The 18,300-nt window shown below is 43.3% G+C and overlaps 1 protein-coding gene across 3 annotated transcripts in view; it reads right to left on the bottom strand.

The window, feature by feature from the left end:
• LOC122966727 (RNA binding protein fox-1 homolog 3-like) overlaps positions 1–18,300 on the bottom strand; it is a 526,578-nt gene that overhangs the window by 30,206 nt on the left and 478,072 nt on the right. For 2 of the 3 annotated variants that reach the window (XM_044331033.1, XM_044331034.1), the window contains one exon: positions 1,270–1,521. In XM_044331033.1, coding sequence (XP_044186968.1) covers positions 1,270–1,521 — 252 coding nt within the window. Of the gene's footprint in view, positions 1–1,218; positions 1,522–18,300 lie in introns of all 3 variants that reach the window. The other variant, XM_044331035.1, reaches the window with a different exon arrangement.

Raw genomic sequence — 18,300 nt, 5'->3', positions numbered from 1 at the left:
CCTCTCGTGAAGGTAAATCCCAGGTCAAGGCGTTTCGTACGAGAGCATCGGTACACAAGAAGGAAACGTATCATTTTGAATTTCACTCACTTCCAAGCGTGTATCTCAATATGCAGCATAGCCAGAGGTTTGTTTTCCACTTATGAGTGCCAATGAATGAAAAAAAAAAAAGGAGGATAATCAGGTCCTGGCACAGCTTGTCAGAGGATAATGTCTTATGGTTAAAGGAAAGTCTCAAATGTTCGGGAGCGGTTAAAGATAATTAGCTGATTTGACTCGATATCGAACGGTTTCCACCGGTCTAGAAATCTCTCTTCTGCTTGTCAGAGATGAAGGGGGGGAGGGGGAGAGAGGGGTGTGTCCTCCCCCCCAAAAAATAAAAAAGATCCTAAATCATTCATGTCTACAGCATGTCACATCTCATCCATGCAAATAAATAAAGTCACTCAGGTTTTACACGTTTTCAGAGGGAGTAGTCGCAAATGGCTCTTCAGAATTCACCTCTAACTTTGAAGCGCTGACATCAAAGTCCACCGGCGCTCGCTAATGTGCAGCGCTGTCATTCTCAAACCTCACTTTTTTTTTTTTTTTATTAAGAAAGGTCATTTTTGTGTTTGTAGTGCACAATCCTGATAACCTGATAGAGCTACAAAATAAAATACAGGGACCGTATTTACAAATTAAGACAAAAAGACATATTTTCCAAAGTAATCTGTTGACATACCTTGTTTAAAATAATTATATATTATAATTTATGCATTGTATAATTAAAGGTGTAATTATTATTAATTCATTACCACTTTAATTAAGGATTTGTGCTTTCACCTCTAAACTGCTTTTTCTGTTGCGTGCTGAAGGAAAATCTTGATTTCTGTGTAACACAGAGAGAAACTGCAGAGCAAACAGAGGCGGGAATGGCGGACAATGGCAGATGAGTATTATTATAGTAAAAAAAAAAAAAAATAATAATGTAAAGTTTCTCAGTAAAATGAAAGTTAGGAAGAGAAAACAAGCAGCAAAATCTTTAGCTTTGTGAGATAGAAGCTGCTAATCATTTTCATCTCTTTTGTTAATAGTAATGAAGTATCACAATTTGGCAATTTTATATTAATATGAAAAACAACACAAGTAATTCTCTCTAGACACACGATGAATGTTATGTAGAAATAATGGTATAATGCAACATGGTAAAATAATGATAATATAAGTATATTTTACTTGCTGACAGCGAGTTGAGAACAGTGTTTGCAGATTCTGAGGGACACTGACCGGTGCGGTCGTGGTGGCGGTGATGGTGGGCGTGCTGTTGTCAGTGCCGGCCGGCTCGCTGTGCGTCTGTGTGGGAGTGTACAGGGTCATGGCGTGCTCAGGGACCCGGCTCTGCCCGGTGTAGTCCTGCGTCGGGAGCGGGTGCGGTGCCGCGAACTCTGCGGGGATGCCATTCTGTGGGGGGGGTGGGTACTGGGCTGGGGTGTACGGCTGGGCCATCGCTTCTGGGGGGTTGGTGGCCTCTTGGTTACCCTGCGAGAAACATACACACAAAAAAAAAGGCGGCGAGCGTTAGAACTACAGTGGAGATTAAAAGTTAAAACACATTGTTTGACTTGTACGACAGACATGAAAGACGTTTTGAGTTTCCCAGCGTGAGTTTGGAAGGCAACTGGGGAGAGATGTCCTGCAAACTAACTAAGTCAGGGGAAAACAGCCATCATATCACATCTCCGCTCGCATTAGAGGATTCCTTGATCATTGCTAATGAACACAGTTTATGTTGTAGAGCATGGCTCGCTGTTGGAGGGGCAAGAGTCAGGGGGGAATCTCAATTGCACTCATGGCAAAGCACAAGAGGAAAGATCAATTAATTGATAAAATTTTGATTAAGGCCTTTGATTTCAATGACAGGTCTGTTAAACTAGCAGCTGCTCACTCTCTCTCTCTCTCTCTCTCTCTCTCTCCCGAGCTCCACTTTTCGACTTCTAACACCAACCTGTGTCTCACTTTATGAGCTTTCCCGTCTGCTTTCTATCCCCCGCCTTTGTTTCTTTGTTTCTGTCTCAAGTATCATTAAGATTTTTTGTGACAATGCTTTTCTGCAAAACCCTGTTGTCTATTTATGAAAATAAAAGAGCAAGGTTTGTCTTAACACAAGCAGCAGCACAATACATTTAACAAAACTATATAAATCATTACTAATAAATCAGCATTTTATGACAACTTTTGGTACTTGACAGTTCAACACTCGTTGCTGGAAACACGTCTTCGTCGGTACGGAGACGTACTGAAGTTTACTAGCAAGCCGTAGTCGTATAACTCATTCTTCCATATGTCTCCAGCACACACAGTATGTGGTATCCTCACCACATATGTTTTTTAGTCTCTGCTCCTGACTTAAGTGATAGATGGCCCCTTCGCAATGAAGCAGTTTCACAGACCCTTTGTCTCATGTGGATGCTTGAGATGATGAGCTGCAGAAATAATGGACTTTTCTGGCTGGTGCACATTGTTAAACTCAGTAATGGCTGGACTACCGAAGTGCATGTCTTATTGTTGCGAAGCACCGCGCTCTGCGAATCCAGACTAATGAGCAGAACAGTGAGAGATCAGTGCTGCTGGAGCGGATATCCATCCCAACATTAAAAAACACAGAGAGAAAAAGGTGAGACAATAACACTGAAATCCAATAACAGCCCCCCCCTGCAAATACACTCAATCAAATTTAAAGATACAGATCATGCGAGCTCGACGCATAACTCTTTCGATAAGAGAGAGGGAGGAAAAAAAAAAAAAAAAAGAAGAAGCACACAATAGCAGTAAGGCTTTATGATTGGAGAAAAACAATAACAGTAAACAGATAGAGAAGTTTCTGTCTCTTCCTTTACAAGCTGGCTGGGGATGGTGAGATAGGAGATAAATGTGTTTTCTTCTTCTCTTTTTTTTTTTTTTTTTCCGCCGCTGCTGTAGTGTTTGGCCTCCTTCTGCAGATTTCCACAGAAAGCTCTATCTGGGCAGGAGGAGGTTGTGGTTTTAATGAGAGAGAGCTGAGCAACACTATACTGTAAAATGTAGTGGAAATAATTCTACTCTGACGTGTTGGCAAACAAACCTCGGTCTAAACTGCGCTCTGCCAATTAAGGAAATGCTCCATTATCTAAATGAAAAAAGAGAGGAGCCTTGAGAGGGGAGAGACTGACCCGAACCGGCCTCCTGCAGCCTGCCGGGCCTTCAAGGCTGCTCCTTCTGGAGAAGTGGACCCTCACTCCTGCCTGACCTAATCCTCCTTCTCTTTTTCATTATACTGTATTTCTATCTCCTCTGTCTCTCCCTCAATCCCTCCTCCCCCCTTTTCCCTTTCATGCTCATCTCTTCCTTCTCTCCCCCCCCCCACCTCCCCACCCCCCCTCTCTCTCTTTTTATGCAGAAAGTTTTTTAATCTCTACCCCTGTGCTCTACTTTTCCTCTCCCTCCAGTCATGGCATTATATAACACACTTGCATTGCGGGGCATTCTAATTCAAGGAAGCTCTTGATGTTGGCAATTTTCAACTTCTGAGCACCCATTTTTAAAGGAGAATGGGGGGGGGGGGGGGGGGGGGGGGGGGGGGGGGGGGGGGTTGGTTACCTAAAAAAAGATGCACCTCCTGGTATGACAGCTGAGAGTACTACCAGATCCGTGTGTCCTCCTTTTTTTAACCATCAACAACATCAGCACTCAACAGTCCAGCAGAAAACAAAAAGCTCAGCAGCGTGAAAACACAAAAAGGTGCTGTACATCAAACACATGTTCATGTCATTAAGAGCATCAAAGCTTTACTTACATCTTTTTCGTTAAGTCACTGTCACGACCGTGGTCCTGATGGGTGTTTACTGAGGAGTGTGTTTACATGCACACTGATATCCTCTGAATATGAGTATATGAGTAAACAGCATCATGTAAACAACATATCCTAGAGATCAGAACCCCTTTGAGAAAACTCTCATTTAAAGCAGGATATTGTGACATGTAAACACCTTCAGCCATCAAAAAAACTGCAAAAAAAACATGCAAATAAAAAGTTGAATCCGGCTCAAACAATATAACGTCATCCTGCAAATCAAATGCATCCGTGTGCACATTACCTATACCTTCTGATTGTTGAAACAGAAGGTAAAATAGTTGTTGCAGTGATTTCTAGAGTTGTAATCTAAACTTCTCTGCAGTGTTTTTTGTTCTTAAGCCTTCAAACATACGGGTGCATTTCTCAAACTGGACCTCAGGGGTCATATTTTACCTTTCAACCAGTACCTGTGCCTCACCGCCGCACTCTCACAAACACTATTTCCAACTTATGATGTGATGTGATGATATCATATACTCAGATGTGCCTTCTCAATACAACATAAATATTAGCCAGCAAAGCAAAAAAAAAATATGATCCACTCCCTGAAATGAAAACGAAAGTCTGAAGATGACAAGTATTGTTGCTCTTATCTTCCATTACTAGTGATTAGATATGGAAGGAAAAGTCCCAGTAGCAAGAGAACAAATTTAGTTTGTTCCCAACAGTTGAGAACGAAGGTGGTACAAAAAAAAAATGAGCGTTTGAGACGTGGAGGTGTCAGAGACACTTGCACCAACGCAGACAGTTAAAAAACCTGTAAAGTGTAGGAAGCGTTCACAAGAGCTGAATAACAAGGTTCCTTTGTGTGGTGCATGTAAATGTCATATTCCAAATATGATCAAAGCAAGACTTAAAACTGGGAACTAGTCTGCATGTAAACAAACATATAATGTGGACTGCGGCATTGATCGGCCAATGATGTTGACTATATCCCCAGTTTGCTTTCTGTGGATCCTTGTCTGGCCATGAAATGCATTTCCCTGAGAACATGAGGTGTGTTTGCTGCCCTATGCTGTTATGTTCTTGTTTGTGATATCCTTAGTTTACAGAAATCTATGATTTACTTTCCTCTCTTACACTACTGTTTGCTGTTTCTCCTTCATCCCCGAGTTCTGCATTAGTCACGACATGTTTTACTAAACTCGTTAAAAGCATCATCTGCCTTCGAGTGTCCCTCCGCGCTCAGGTCAGAATCCAAATTGTTCCACTCACAGAGCACACAGGCCAGTGTATCTGTGTCAGGTCTGTTGCTATTTGAGCCTTAAACAAGTGCAAAGAACTGAGACGGAGCCAAGTGACACACAAACAGGATAACAGCCGGGAGCTCGGTATCAGAGAAGGAAGACTACTAAAGTGTTGTAGCACCATGCCGCTGCTGTTTCAAAGGGCAGAAAGGCAAAAGCAAGGAGGCGGAGAGTACAGGCCTCATTAGTGAAACACAAAGTAACGCTGGCTCTCGTATGATCTTCGCCTTCCTCTGATGTATGTGACAAACGAGCTATTCAACTGGAAATGAACTGGGAGAAGAAAAAAGGCCCATGCAAATCAGGGGAGTTGTGCTTGTCCCACTGCAACCACTCGCCCTTTTCACTGGGGCTGACTCGCCGTTGTCAAGATAATCCGTGGTGCCTAATGAAAAGCCCTCCATGACAAACCAGTCAGGTACACAGCACATCTCATTCCGGCTGAAAGAGATTGCTGTTCATTATAGCTGCAAACGAGAGCTACGAGTCGTCGTATACGGGGATCCTGGTGAATGTTTTTCTACCTGCAGGCCTGTTTATGGGAAAAGAGCAGGTCCCTTTGCGGCACTTTAATGCCCCCTTACATGGCCTGCTGCCATGAGCCGCCTAAACCTCGTCTCCACGGACACGACAACGAAGAATAAAGGCAACCGGAGAGAGCAGCTTTTATCGATCTCCCTTTCCTTTCCATTCCTCTTTTCCCTCCTTTCCCTCCATCTCTCCTTTCACCCCTACTACTCCTATTACTGAAGAGCACAATAAAAAACACTATCTCTAATCTTAAGCACTCTCCTTGTGTAAAATTGGATTGGAAACCCTTACTTAAGGAGATCACTTTTGGAGCGGAGTTTTTTTGTTTTTACAGTCAGCTTCAGCAGCCAAAGAGGTCATCTTGTGGTGATGCCCACTGCTGAGGCTGCCAGTCTGAGAGAAACTCACAGCATTCAGTACTCAAGAGTGAGACAGAGACTTTCACCGGTGCTAACCCCCGGCGAAGATGGTCAAGGCTATATTCCAATCTCGGGCAGGTACAACCGCTTGGCCGCTCGCCAGCCATCCGTGATCCTCTTTAGCGGCGCTGGGAGGGACGGTGTTGAGAGGCCAAGAGGAGATGGGCTGTGCAAATACAGAAGCTGTTAGGAGGAACTCATATCGGCAGAGTGCTGCACTGACTCATACGTGCGACGGAGGGTCAAAGAGCAACGCGGAGGCAAAATACGGCGAGCGACTAATTGCGTTGCATTGAATCCGGAGGGAAATCACTCAAATGGGGAGAGGGCTGATCAATCTCTGCGATAGGAGCTGTGATGGAGTGGGCAGCTTTATGGCTTCAGCTCAGTCACACACAGCTCGGATCATTTTTCAGCAAAGGGCCTTCCTACTTTACATGGTTCCTACTGTATGACACTAATAGTCTACAGCAAGCAATGTTCCTCCTGATTTTATACACCGAGCAATTCAAACAGATTTATGAACAGCTCTGCACTGTTTTTTTTTTTTTTTTTTTTTGCATAATCCAAACAGCATGAATAGTCTAATGTTGACTTAACATAAAGCATTGCTGTCTCATCCCTTCATGGAAAATGTACACAAGCAACTTGCTTTGTCAAATAATGGATGACATAACATTTTTTAAGTGAATCTTAAGCTCCTCGGTGCTTGAAAAGTTGTTCTTGTCTCATCCGAAGCATCATTCACGGGGAGCGTTTTCTCTCCAGAACCAGAGAAGTAATGCTCATTTGGTTTTAATGACCGCCTGACAGTGACAGTGGCAAACTTGTGACAAATCCCACTAGGCCGTCACAGCACAAACCCGAGTTTATAGTGAAAAGTGTAACGCAGCAGCTCAGCGGAGGCCAACGTACGGCAATCAGTTGATGCAACACAAACGAAACACTGAGAGGTTTTCAGCCAGCTGCATGAAAGCCTCTTGTTGTCCCCGGCTCTGCTGCTGATGCTCGGTTAATTGTAGCCCCGCACACAGACAGGCAGGCAGGCAGGCGAAAAGACGGCCCGAGATGATTTCCACAGGCAACTGGCATTCATTTTGTCTTGAAGGCGCATAAATAAAGGCTGTCTAGCCGGGTCCATTTTAATTAGGCGAGCCACATGATCTTACTCCAACTCTCTCTGTTAACACACACCAGAGGCTGCGGCATGTGTTAATTACAACCACATGCCACACAGTGAATCCAAGGTGAGCCAGAAAAGAGAAACTCAGAAGTAGTAAACAACAACGCCCCCCCCTACCCCTCCCCTCCTCTCCCCACCTCTCCTTTCTCCCACCTCCCCTCCCACCTCAACAAAACCCCGGTCTTCCTCACCACAACAGTCGGTTTATGATTTCAAATAGGCTGGGGAGAGGGTTATTGTTTTGTCTCACATTTCCTCTCTTGCAAACTCCCGTCTTTCCATTTTTCCACCTCATTTGTGGAAAAATCAATTCATGAAAATAAACACTCGGTGTCTACACTCCGCGTCCGAGTCAATTTATATTTCGTGCATGTTTCTGCCCGCTCTTTTTTTTTTCCGAGAGGCTTAATCGTTTTCACGTGTCACATATGTTTCATCCCCTCTAACGTGATTTTTCCTCGTTATTGGGAGCACTTATTTGCACCGCGGCCTTGGACGGAGGTATTAGAAAGAGAGTTCATTTTCCTCAATCCCTTGCTGATTTGTTCATTACATTGCAGCGGAGAGACGCCGCACACGGATCCTTGTACCGAGATGTGACTGCTCTTAGCGGTTGCGACTGCGAGTGTTACTATACCTCAGAGACGGCGGAGCGCCACTTAATAAACAGAGTAGACAGAGGATCACTTTGAACTCCTGTGACATGTAATGAACCTGTCTGTCTCAGCCACAGCTCTGTCTGGGCTCAGGCGCTGCGTGGTAAAAAAAAATTCAGATAAATAAAATAAACAACAAGAAGTACCGCCTCGTGGTTACACGCCTCCGCCAACCAGTCAAGTTGCAGTTTACATCCATGTCTGTCCAGTGGGGATGTGGAGAGAGCCCAGTATTTGTATTTGTATCTGTATTTGTTGAGGCAGCAAAATTATTTGTATTTGTATTTGAATAAAAGTGGAAAGAGGCTTAAAAATCCTGTTTTTGTTGTTATTACACTTCTAATTTTAGAAAATGAAAGTGTTACAATAAGTGTGCATGAAGTGTTCCCTTGAGAGAACACCCCCAACTGCGGGAGTGATGTCCAAATTAGGAAATGTGCGTCATGTAGCGGGTGGATGTGACCCCCCTCGTTGAGACCTGCTGATAGACGTAACAGCGGAGCAGAGGAGCGACACTGAGATAGTGATGTAACCGACCTTTTTTTCTTCCCGATAACAAATAATCTTTAAAATATTTGTATGAAACAAATATTTAAACCCACTATTTGTGCTTTGCCGAATAGCGTATTTGTATTTTGGCACACCCCTACTGTCCAGACTCATATAATATTTGTAGTGAAGACTTTGAAGGAATTTAATAAAAGGTATTAAGTGTATTTTCCTTGTATGTGTTCACGTTTGGCCAATAAATTCTGATCGAACACAAAGTTGTAGCCATGACAGTAGACGACGCTTCATATATGGATTCTAAAACATGGATATACGCTTCACACACATCTTCAACCAGGCGGCACAGAAGATCTAAACAGTCACCACAGTGTCAAGATTAGTGTCACTGATTCAGTATCCGACCAAATATGAAATATATATCCCAATCTCCCCGTCTGTTCTTGAGTTATGGCTTTGAATAACGGCCAGTAAAGTGTTTTTAGCAGAACATTATGATGTCTCAATGAAGTTGACCTTTGACCTTTTGGATATAAAATGTCATCACTTCATCATTTTATCCTATTAGACCTATTTGTGTGGAAATTTGTCATAATTAGCGTATGAATTCTTCAGTTACGGCCAAAAAAAAATGTGTTTTATGAAGTCACGGTGACCTCGACCTGTGACCACCTGAAATCTAATCAGTTCATCCTCGAAGTGGAAGTTTGTGCCAAATTTATGGGAATTCCCTCAAGGCGTTCCCGAGATACGGCGCTCACAAGAACGAGACAGACAGACGGACAGACAGACGGACGGACGGACAACCTGAAAAACATAACGCCTCCGGCCGCGGCTGTCACCGGCGCAGAGGCATAAAAAACACATCCAAATAAGCCTGGAGGCCCTGTGGAAAAAAAAGCCATCAGTTACACATGGTTAGACTCGTAGCGTTTTGCCAACGCCATAAGAGGAGATAATTGTCTGTTTCAGTGCTGTTGCCTCTTTTGTTGCATAACAGATATTTACATCTGGGACTAATTACTCCAGACTGGGTGTCAAATTTCGGATTAACTTGTGGGATGCATCCAGTTTGGTGTTTAGACTCATTTATTAGTGAGAACAGATACTGTGCTGCTTTGACCCCCGTCAGAAACACACCAAAAAAACTTTTTCATCTACTTTTTTTTTCTTTTTTTTTCTTCTTTAAAGTTGTCAGAACAAAGTGAAAATTGACTATTCTATTAAAAAAAAAATCCTCCCAAACTGAAAGACTTCTTTGAGATTGCTATTGATCACTAAGATAAGGACATGAATAAAATGAAAACTGATAACTGAACAGTGGGATGTTCTGTCATTCTGGTCATATAAACCCCCCCCCCCACCCACCCCATCACCCCCCCCTCCCCTATATCAATTCCACACTGTCGTCATGCCAGTGCATCGCTCTTCAGACTACAGATGAGTCTTTGAGGAAATTCTACAGGGGATAAAAATGCCAACATTTGTTTTACAATCAGCTGATTGTCATGTTAATTTGCTCTTTTTTTTTCATGTGCGGGGGGGGGGTTATGATACAGGGGGGCCAGAGTTCCTCGTGGGGACAAAATGCCATTACTTAAGCATGCAGGAATCTCAACATGACATTCCTTGACCGCTGTGACAATGGCAACATATGCAAATGAAGGAGAGTGCCACTCTCATTATGACCCTGTCAAAGAGACTCTGACACCTCCCACCGGACCCCGAGCATGTTCGGAAAAGGAGGAGAACTGAAAAAGAGAGATAAACGGGAACAAAAAAAAAGAAGAAGAAGCGACGACGACGGGGGTTCTGGGAAGAGAACAGGTGTAACGTTATGTTATCTCTCCTTCCCTTCCTAACCTATCGCTCTACTTCGCCTCTCTCTAGATTCTTAATTTTTTTTTTTTTAGTCTTCGCTCTGCAGTGGAAGGAGGGACAGGTTTACATGGGTGGGATTTCTTTGAAGTGAAAATGCTGAGTCCTCCCCGCTGTAGCCAAAGCTCATCTAATCAGGGGGCTAATTCCAGTTATTAAGATTTGAGAGATAACTTTGATTCATCACAGTCCATCTACCCCGATCGGTTAATCACTGTCACGCTAAGCTCTTTTTTAGTCATCCTTTTGTTTCCACTCCCTCTGGCACGCTGAGAGGGGGGGAATAAAGAGAGATAGAAGAGAAGGAAAAGGAGAAGATATTAACAATATTAATGACCCATGATTCTCGTCTCCTTAATGAGAAGGGTTATTAACTGTGATTATCCGTGATGAAATGGTGGTAATTCTTGAAAGCTTGAGAAAACTTGTACAATCGCTTGTCTGCTGATTTGCTCCTGTGATGTTTAAAGAAAGGAAAAAAAGGTGAGCATGGTGAGAAAGACAGAAAGAGAACTTAAAGGATAAAGAGGCGGGGGCAACCTGGGGGAAATGGAGATGCTCGCAACAGGAAGCTGGGAGGGTTTTTTTATTTTTTTTTTTTTGGGGGGAAGCTAAGACAACCGTCTCTAGTCCCAGCGCTGCTGCATCTCAGACAGTTAAAAATCTGTCTTCTTCACAGAGATGAATCCAAACTCTGAAGTGTTTCTCCCTCTCAAAACCCTCGGCGCCGCGTCGCCTCTGGCGTCCTCTCCCCCCCCCACCGATTCCTCTCCCGTGGCTAACGAGTGGGCCAACGTACCCACCCAGTCGCCCATCTGCCGGTTGACACTGCTGAATGGCTGTTTGAACACCTATGCCGCTCTCGCCAGATCCCTGATACAGCATTTCCCCTCTTCTCTCGCTAACCTTTTTTTTTCATTCCAATTATAGGAAGTTGCATGCTTGTGGAGTCCCTGTCGGCTCCATATGATTCCCACAACGGAGAGGACGGGGGAGGCGGCGAGAGAGGAGGGGAGGGGGGGGGGTGCTGTCTGGTGAATCATTGATGTGCAGTCAGACTGTTTCATTGCAGATCTGTGTGCGTGTGTGTGTGTGTGTGTACGGGGTAAGAAGGGGGTTAGCAGCAGACAGATAACAATCTTGAATTATGCATGTCTGTCCCTTGTGAGGAGTCGGAGGGAGAAAGGGTGGAGGGGGGGGGGCTGGCGACGAGGATGAGCCACATCCTCTTATCCCCAGGGACAAATTTGGATAGAAAAAGAGCTAGGTGCGGAAAAGTCGGGACCACCATGAGCGCAAACCTGACTGCTTCACACGCCCGTCTTTAGCTCGACAAACTCCTCAAGCTGTGATGGCTGCCGTCTCACAACTGCACACGATCCACTCGTTGACGCACAGAAAAAAAAAAACCCATTCAGGTAAAAAAAAAACAGCTAGGTGATGAAGCCTGCTCTGTGGTAATAATGCTAACGGGCCGGTAGCGGCAGATTTGCCAACTTATTTGTTAGATGTTCCTCTTAAAAGCATCTCTGGGAATTTAAGCCCGGGCCACGTAAAAACACTATCACCCTCCTAAAATTACACTGTATCACGGAAACACCTGCTGGGCCCATTTTAGATAATAATCCCATTTCTACATGCCAGTACAGCTCTCAGACGGGAGAAATTGGATTGTTTGCATTACTGACCTGTGGAGCAAGGCAGTCTGGGAAAAAAAAAAAAAAAAAGCAACAGCCTTGAGGCTTTATTAGATTCAATCGGTCTTTCATAAACAAAACCTTACTTTTCGAAAAGGTAGAAAAAAAAAAATCTACTAAATGTGGGCAAGCCAGCACTTTGTGGACACACTCCATTTATTTTCTCCAATTAAATCTCTTTAATTGGATTGAGGGCTGGCACCTGGTTTACACTCTGTCAACCACGCAATCCACAATAATTGATGCCAGAGCCGTGGTGGTGTGTGTGTTTGTGTATGTGTGTTTGTGTATGTGTGTGTGTGTGTGTGTTTGTGTGTGTGCGTGGGATGTGTAGCGATGGGGGAGGGATTTAGAGCATGTCTCACTACTCCACAATTTCACTGTGATCAATTTATCAATGGCCCGCCTCGCTGTCCACCAGCGTCCACAGCACTGAGATGGGAAATACCTTTACACACACACACACACACACACACACACACACACACACACACTCACGAGCAGTAGTGGAACAATATCCACATTTTAAAAAAATACCATACGAGTGAAAGTATGGAAGTAATATCAGCTAAATGTATCAAAATAAAAGTATCCATGCAGAAAAAATGACCCTGTGAGCTAATATTATATATTATATTTTATTTATTTATTAGTATGTTTTACTGTGTTAGTAGCATTAAGTGTGATAATGAGCTATTGGTCAGTTTAATCCATATATACATATATACATATATATATACTCCATATACAGGATTTATCCCACAATGCATCACTCAATCGATGGTCACTAACTGAAAAGGCAAATTTAGACCTCAGCAGTGTCTGAAAGTGCTTTTATTTTTTATATTTTTCCATCTGACACACTATGTCGCCCTGTAGATCACAATCCTTATATAATGTGTGGTGAATAGTGAACGATATCTATAAAAAGAACATTTATTTCTGTATTAATATAAATTAGCAGGAAGAGGAAATACTCTACTACTCTGTACTGGTGTACTCATGCACCACAAAAATGAAGCTGAGCACTAGTGTAAACGTCCTTCCACTTTGCACCACTACGCACCAGCATAAAGAGAAAAAAAAAATCCACACACGCCCTCACATGTATGTACATTTAAAAAGTTCAAACAAATGCTAATGCGACAGATTTACATACACAGTTTCTTGAGCTCTGATATCACGTGTGAATATTCACACCTACTGGAACTGGGATCCTCTCTCTCTCTCTCTCTCTCTCTCTCTCTCTCTCTCTCTCTCTCTCTCTCTCTCTCTCTCTCCTGAATACAAATGCCTGAGCGGAATACAAATGGTGTGCGCCCACACGTGGAAAACGCGCAGAGATACAAATCCGAGAGATGCATCAACGGGCCGCTCCTGACAGCACCTTTAAGACACTTTGAGAAACACCCTCGGCTCCTGAATACCGAGCTCGGGCTCGCCGCCGTACAAATGGAGAGAGGCAGAGACGGAGCGAGAGTGAGGCCGAGGGAGACCCGACACAGTAAATAAAAATACAATTTCCTCCGGTGACATGCCCATTCTGTTGGAAGCCTGACTCTAATTATTCTAAGCACTTTGAGGGATGGCTTTCCACTGCATTAATCTACACATCCCACTAGCCCATCCGCAGTCAATGCACTTTTAACTACCTAAGGATGCCCCCCCTCCCCCTCCCCCTCCTCCCGAAACTCTTCCCTAAAAACCTCAGGAGGAGGAGATTGACTTTGTACAACGATGGGCTAAAAGTGCTTTGCCTGAGTGAATCTTTCTCTAAATCTCGCAAGCACAACAACCATGCCACAATTTTCATTTTCAATTTCAAACCCCTCCCCTCTAAAAAAAAAAAAAAAACTCAAAGAGGGAACGTGAAGGCTGTGCGGCTCAGAATAAGTGAATTCTCATTACATGGGGGGCTTGTATGAGAGTGTGGTTGTTTTTTTTTTTTTTTTTCTCCTCTGGGCAAAGGAAAGCACTCGTAGCTCATTTGGAAGCGAGATGAATCGATATATCACCGGGGGGACTATCAATCAATCAATGAGCCTATCAATACTCTGGCTCCTCCCACCGCGAGAAGCCATCTTTGCTAAGAATATGTCGGCTAAATGGGCTTTTAACATAATAGCTCCGTCCACTTGTGCCTGAGTGCCGGATTGATGCGGTGCGATGTTTACGTGTTGACACGAGCTGTAATAGTGATACACAGCAGGTCCCGTGTTTACATGTAAAATAATCAGGACACACACACACACACATTCACACACACACACACACACACACACACACACACACACACACTTCAGATCATGTTTATCAGAATCTAAATAAGATCAAACCTTCTTTGAAACAGCTCGGCTCTCTGATGGAGGCTGTATATTTGGCTTTGCTGCACTGCTATATCTACTCTTTATAAACATCTGCCCCCTCGGTGCACACACACACACAGAGAGAGAGAGAGAGAGAGAGAGAGAGAGAGAGAGAGAGAAAAAATTAAAAAAAGAAGGAACGATACAGAAATAGAGAGGCCGGAAGCAAAGATCTAGCTTTCCTTAATTAATCAGCCCTCATTTTTAAGTACAAAGTTTGTAAAAACGAGGACTTACAGCAGCAGAGACATGATGAGGACGGTCACATGTGGATGTGAATCTTAGGGCAGCAGTGAGACTGTTAAAGGACGAGACTGCTGATATTTATATTCTTCTTATTGTCACCAAATCATCACCATTAATGAATTGATCTATCGTGTGTGTGTACATACTTTATTCCTCCGTGTCATAAACCTCCTCGTTGTTCAAAAACACATCAATGAGCCACATGTTCCTTCATCACACACACACACACCGTCCTGCTACCAGCAATTACAGTAACACACTAGAGGACCAGATGTGTATTAATGCTGCTGCTGAAAATAGACAACAAATTAACTACACTAAAAATGAAACTATAGATTTTTACGCCATTTTTTGTACAAGATTTATATCTTCCGAGAGCTACAGACAGAGGAGGGGAGTCGGCTTTGATGGCTATGATGCATATGATGCATCAACGGTTTAATAATCAAAGCCTGGTATTAATAAATGTTCCCTTTTTAGTGATCAGTGGTTGCAGGAACCTGAAATGCTGAATATGATTCCTCCTCTCACCAGCAGCAGCCAGTGTAAAAAAATTTTTTGGCAGATACATTAAGTTTCCTCTTAAGTTCCCATCTCCGACCCCTTCAGCAAAGCACTTTTCTCCTCCTAACCACCCGGTAGCCATCTTCACTGCACCCAGAGTTTATGTGCACGAATGATGTGCAAGAGCACTGCAGGGCGCTGCCTGCAAAAAAAGAGGTTGCACACTCAGCAAACACATGTCGAATTTAAAAAAAAAAAAAAAAGTAATGAATGAATAAACAAGCAAGCAAACAAATAAATACATAAAGTTGTTTTTACTACAGTTGAGTGTGAATTTGTTCCTAAAACTAGCGGATTACAAGCATTGATTTACATTATGGGGGAAAAGAGGTGGTTGTATCCTTTTTTTTTTTTTTTACTCAGGCGACCTAATCAAGGTCTGGAGACTTATAAATGCTGGAAGAAGAGAAGAGGGAAATAATGCTGTCAAAGAGACAAAAAAAAGGGGCGCTTGTGTGCAATTCTGTAGCAGCACAGGGGATGTAAACACACAGAAGAAAGTGAAGTGACATTGATGTGAAACCGAGGAGAAGGGGAATTAAGTGAAAGTAGCCGAAGAGAGGAGGTCCGTTATTGTGTACGAGTTAGAACGATGAGTGAGAGATGCGTCGCTGTTTGTAATTTGTCACCTCTGAGACGAATCCGTACGCTTTGTTTTTTATTTTCCTCTCAGTGCGCCGCCGAGGCTGTGATCCTGCTCCTCTTAGGACAGGTTTAATAACATCTGTAAAGTCCTGAAGTCTTGGACCTGATGCACGAGTAAGAAGTGGTTGAGCATCTATTTGTGCATGTGTCTAACAGTGTCTGCTAACGGTTCTCTAACGATAAACTCCAAAAAAATAGAGACTGTTTAGGTAGGCTGCTAATAACTGGCGGCAAGGTGGTTTATTTCATTTAAATTCTTTGTTTTATAATCAAAACAAATCAAAAATGCACAGTTAAACTGATGTAGAGCATAATAAAATGCAAAAATATAAACATGGATTTCAGGGTTTAAGCGTGATTATTCTGGAAAATGACACCAACACTAATGTTTTAATGCTGTTTGTATGTTGTTACCACTATAACAAGGCTGCACCTGTAGAGGATCCATTAATGTTGAGGACCCTTATTGAAATCAGCACGAGCTTACATCCAAAAAAGCAAAGGCTGCATAATTTGTTTGGAATCAAAACACCCATGATGATGATAATAACATGTATTATTTTCAACCATAGTAGTTCATGGAGAAACAGTCGAAATGTTCCAAAAGTTTCAATCTTCTAAAAAAATTCCTGGAGCCACAGAAGCCTGTTGGCCTGTGACCAAACTTTTCACCTAATTTCACTTGTCTTTGGGAAACTCCATCCCGCTACAGTAGCTAACAACCACACCGACCACCAAATTGGACCGAAAAAACCTCCTCGGAAAAGTTAATGATCCATCCGAGTTTTGGTCCTAATGCATGAAGGCTGCATCACATCGGAGGAGCCCGACTGGTGACACCCGGCGGTTATTTAAAGGGCCAGAATACACACATCGCATGTGTTTTTGCTGTGCTCTGAATACAGTGCTACTATGTGGCGGCTGACACGATAGGGGAAACCGATTGGTGGCTGTGCAGCTCTCCATCACATCGCAGCGGAGAGAGGAAACGTGAGGCCTAAGGGGTCAGCGCTGTGGCTGCCTGCAGACACGAGGCACCGGGCCCAGCCATTACTGTTAGCTAATTGGAGTTTTCCTCGGGGTCAGGCTAGCCATCTGTGGTGCCTTTACCCCCCCACACCTACCCCCTGCATCATTTTTAACACTTTGTCACCGCTTGACGTGACTCTCTTCCCCCCCCCCCTTTAAGGACAGGGAGGTTGGGGAGGTTGGGGATGGGGGGGGGGGGGGGGGGGGGATTAAGGAAGGAGTGTGATCTTCCTCCGCTGCTGCAGCTGGTTAATAGGAAAAGTCTCTGTCTCCTCTGTGCACCATTCATCATGTCAAATGGTAATATCTTTAAAGGTCAGACCGAGTCATAAAGAAAAAAAGAGCCTTGGCTAAACTTTCCCTGGGATTTCCAGAGGTCTAATCACCAATCACCAAATCTGAAGTGTCTCTTTTGATTGGCTTTTGATGGCCTTGTTTCAAAGTGAATCATTACCCAAAAAAAAAAAAAAAAAAAAAAAAGGAGGAGCATTTAGAAGAGCAGAAGCTGGCTAATTTTTTAACTTTTTTTTTTTTAACATGAAGGAAATTCTCTGGATGGAATTAACCAGCTTGATAAAAAAAAAAAAAAAAACAAGCACAAAGAAGGAGGAAAAATACAAAAAAAAAAACACAAAACTGCAGCACGGCATGATTTACCAGCTGACTTCAAGCTGGAAAGCAGCAGCAGGGTGCACAAGAAAAGAGTGTAACAGTTAGAGATTCACATAAGATTCTTGATTCTTATCTCCTGAATCGATTCACAAATGTCAAAAATCGATTTTCTAAACGTTAGTTAATAATGGAACAAAAAAGGTGGAACTAAACTGCGATGCCGGTGCAGCATCAGGACAGTTTACAGCAGTGCACACGCTGGAGTTATCTTGTAGTTCATCTAGCGGATACAAGCATTTTCTTGATTTAATGACTAAATAATTACCTCGGCGAGATGAATGTGAAGCATATCGTGAACTTTTTACACCACTCAGAGACTAAAGCAGAGCAGCAGTAACAAACCAGCTGACCCACATATACACACACACACACACTGCAGCATTAAACAACGGCTCAGTCTGTTTCACCTCAAAAACCCTGCGCCCGCTCAACGTCTCGGACGGCGATGTCTCCCCCCCCCCCCCCCCCCCCCCGGAGCTAATGCAGCAGCAGAGAAGCTAACAACAACAACAGCCGATCAATCCTCCCCCTCAGTTTGTTACTCTCATACAGGACGGAGACTGTAAGATGCTTTCAAATGAATTCATTCATTAATTAATGCTGTTAACTTTTTATAAAATAAAAAGGCTGCGGACCGTTTATCTTAATTGCCGGTTAAGTTTCATATCGTATTCCAGTGGACTAAGGACACCAGTATATTAGACACAGCACACTAGAGCGAGAGATTGAAGATGGCGCCACGTTTTCTATTCATCCGATCAATCGAGAATCGGTTTCGAATCGATA

Source organism: Thunnus albacares, chromosome 17, assembly GCF_914725855.1.
Source record: "Thunnus albacares chromosome 17, fThuAlb1.1, whole genome shotgun sequence".
NCBI lineage: Eukaryota > Metazoa > Chordata > Actinopteri > Scombriformes > Scombridae > Thunnus > Thunnus albacares.
The sequence above is the reverse complement of the archived record's forward strand: the minus strand, read 5'-3'. Positions and strand labels throughout refer to the sequence as shown.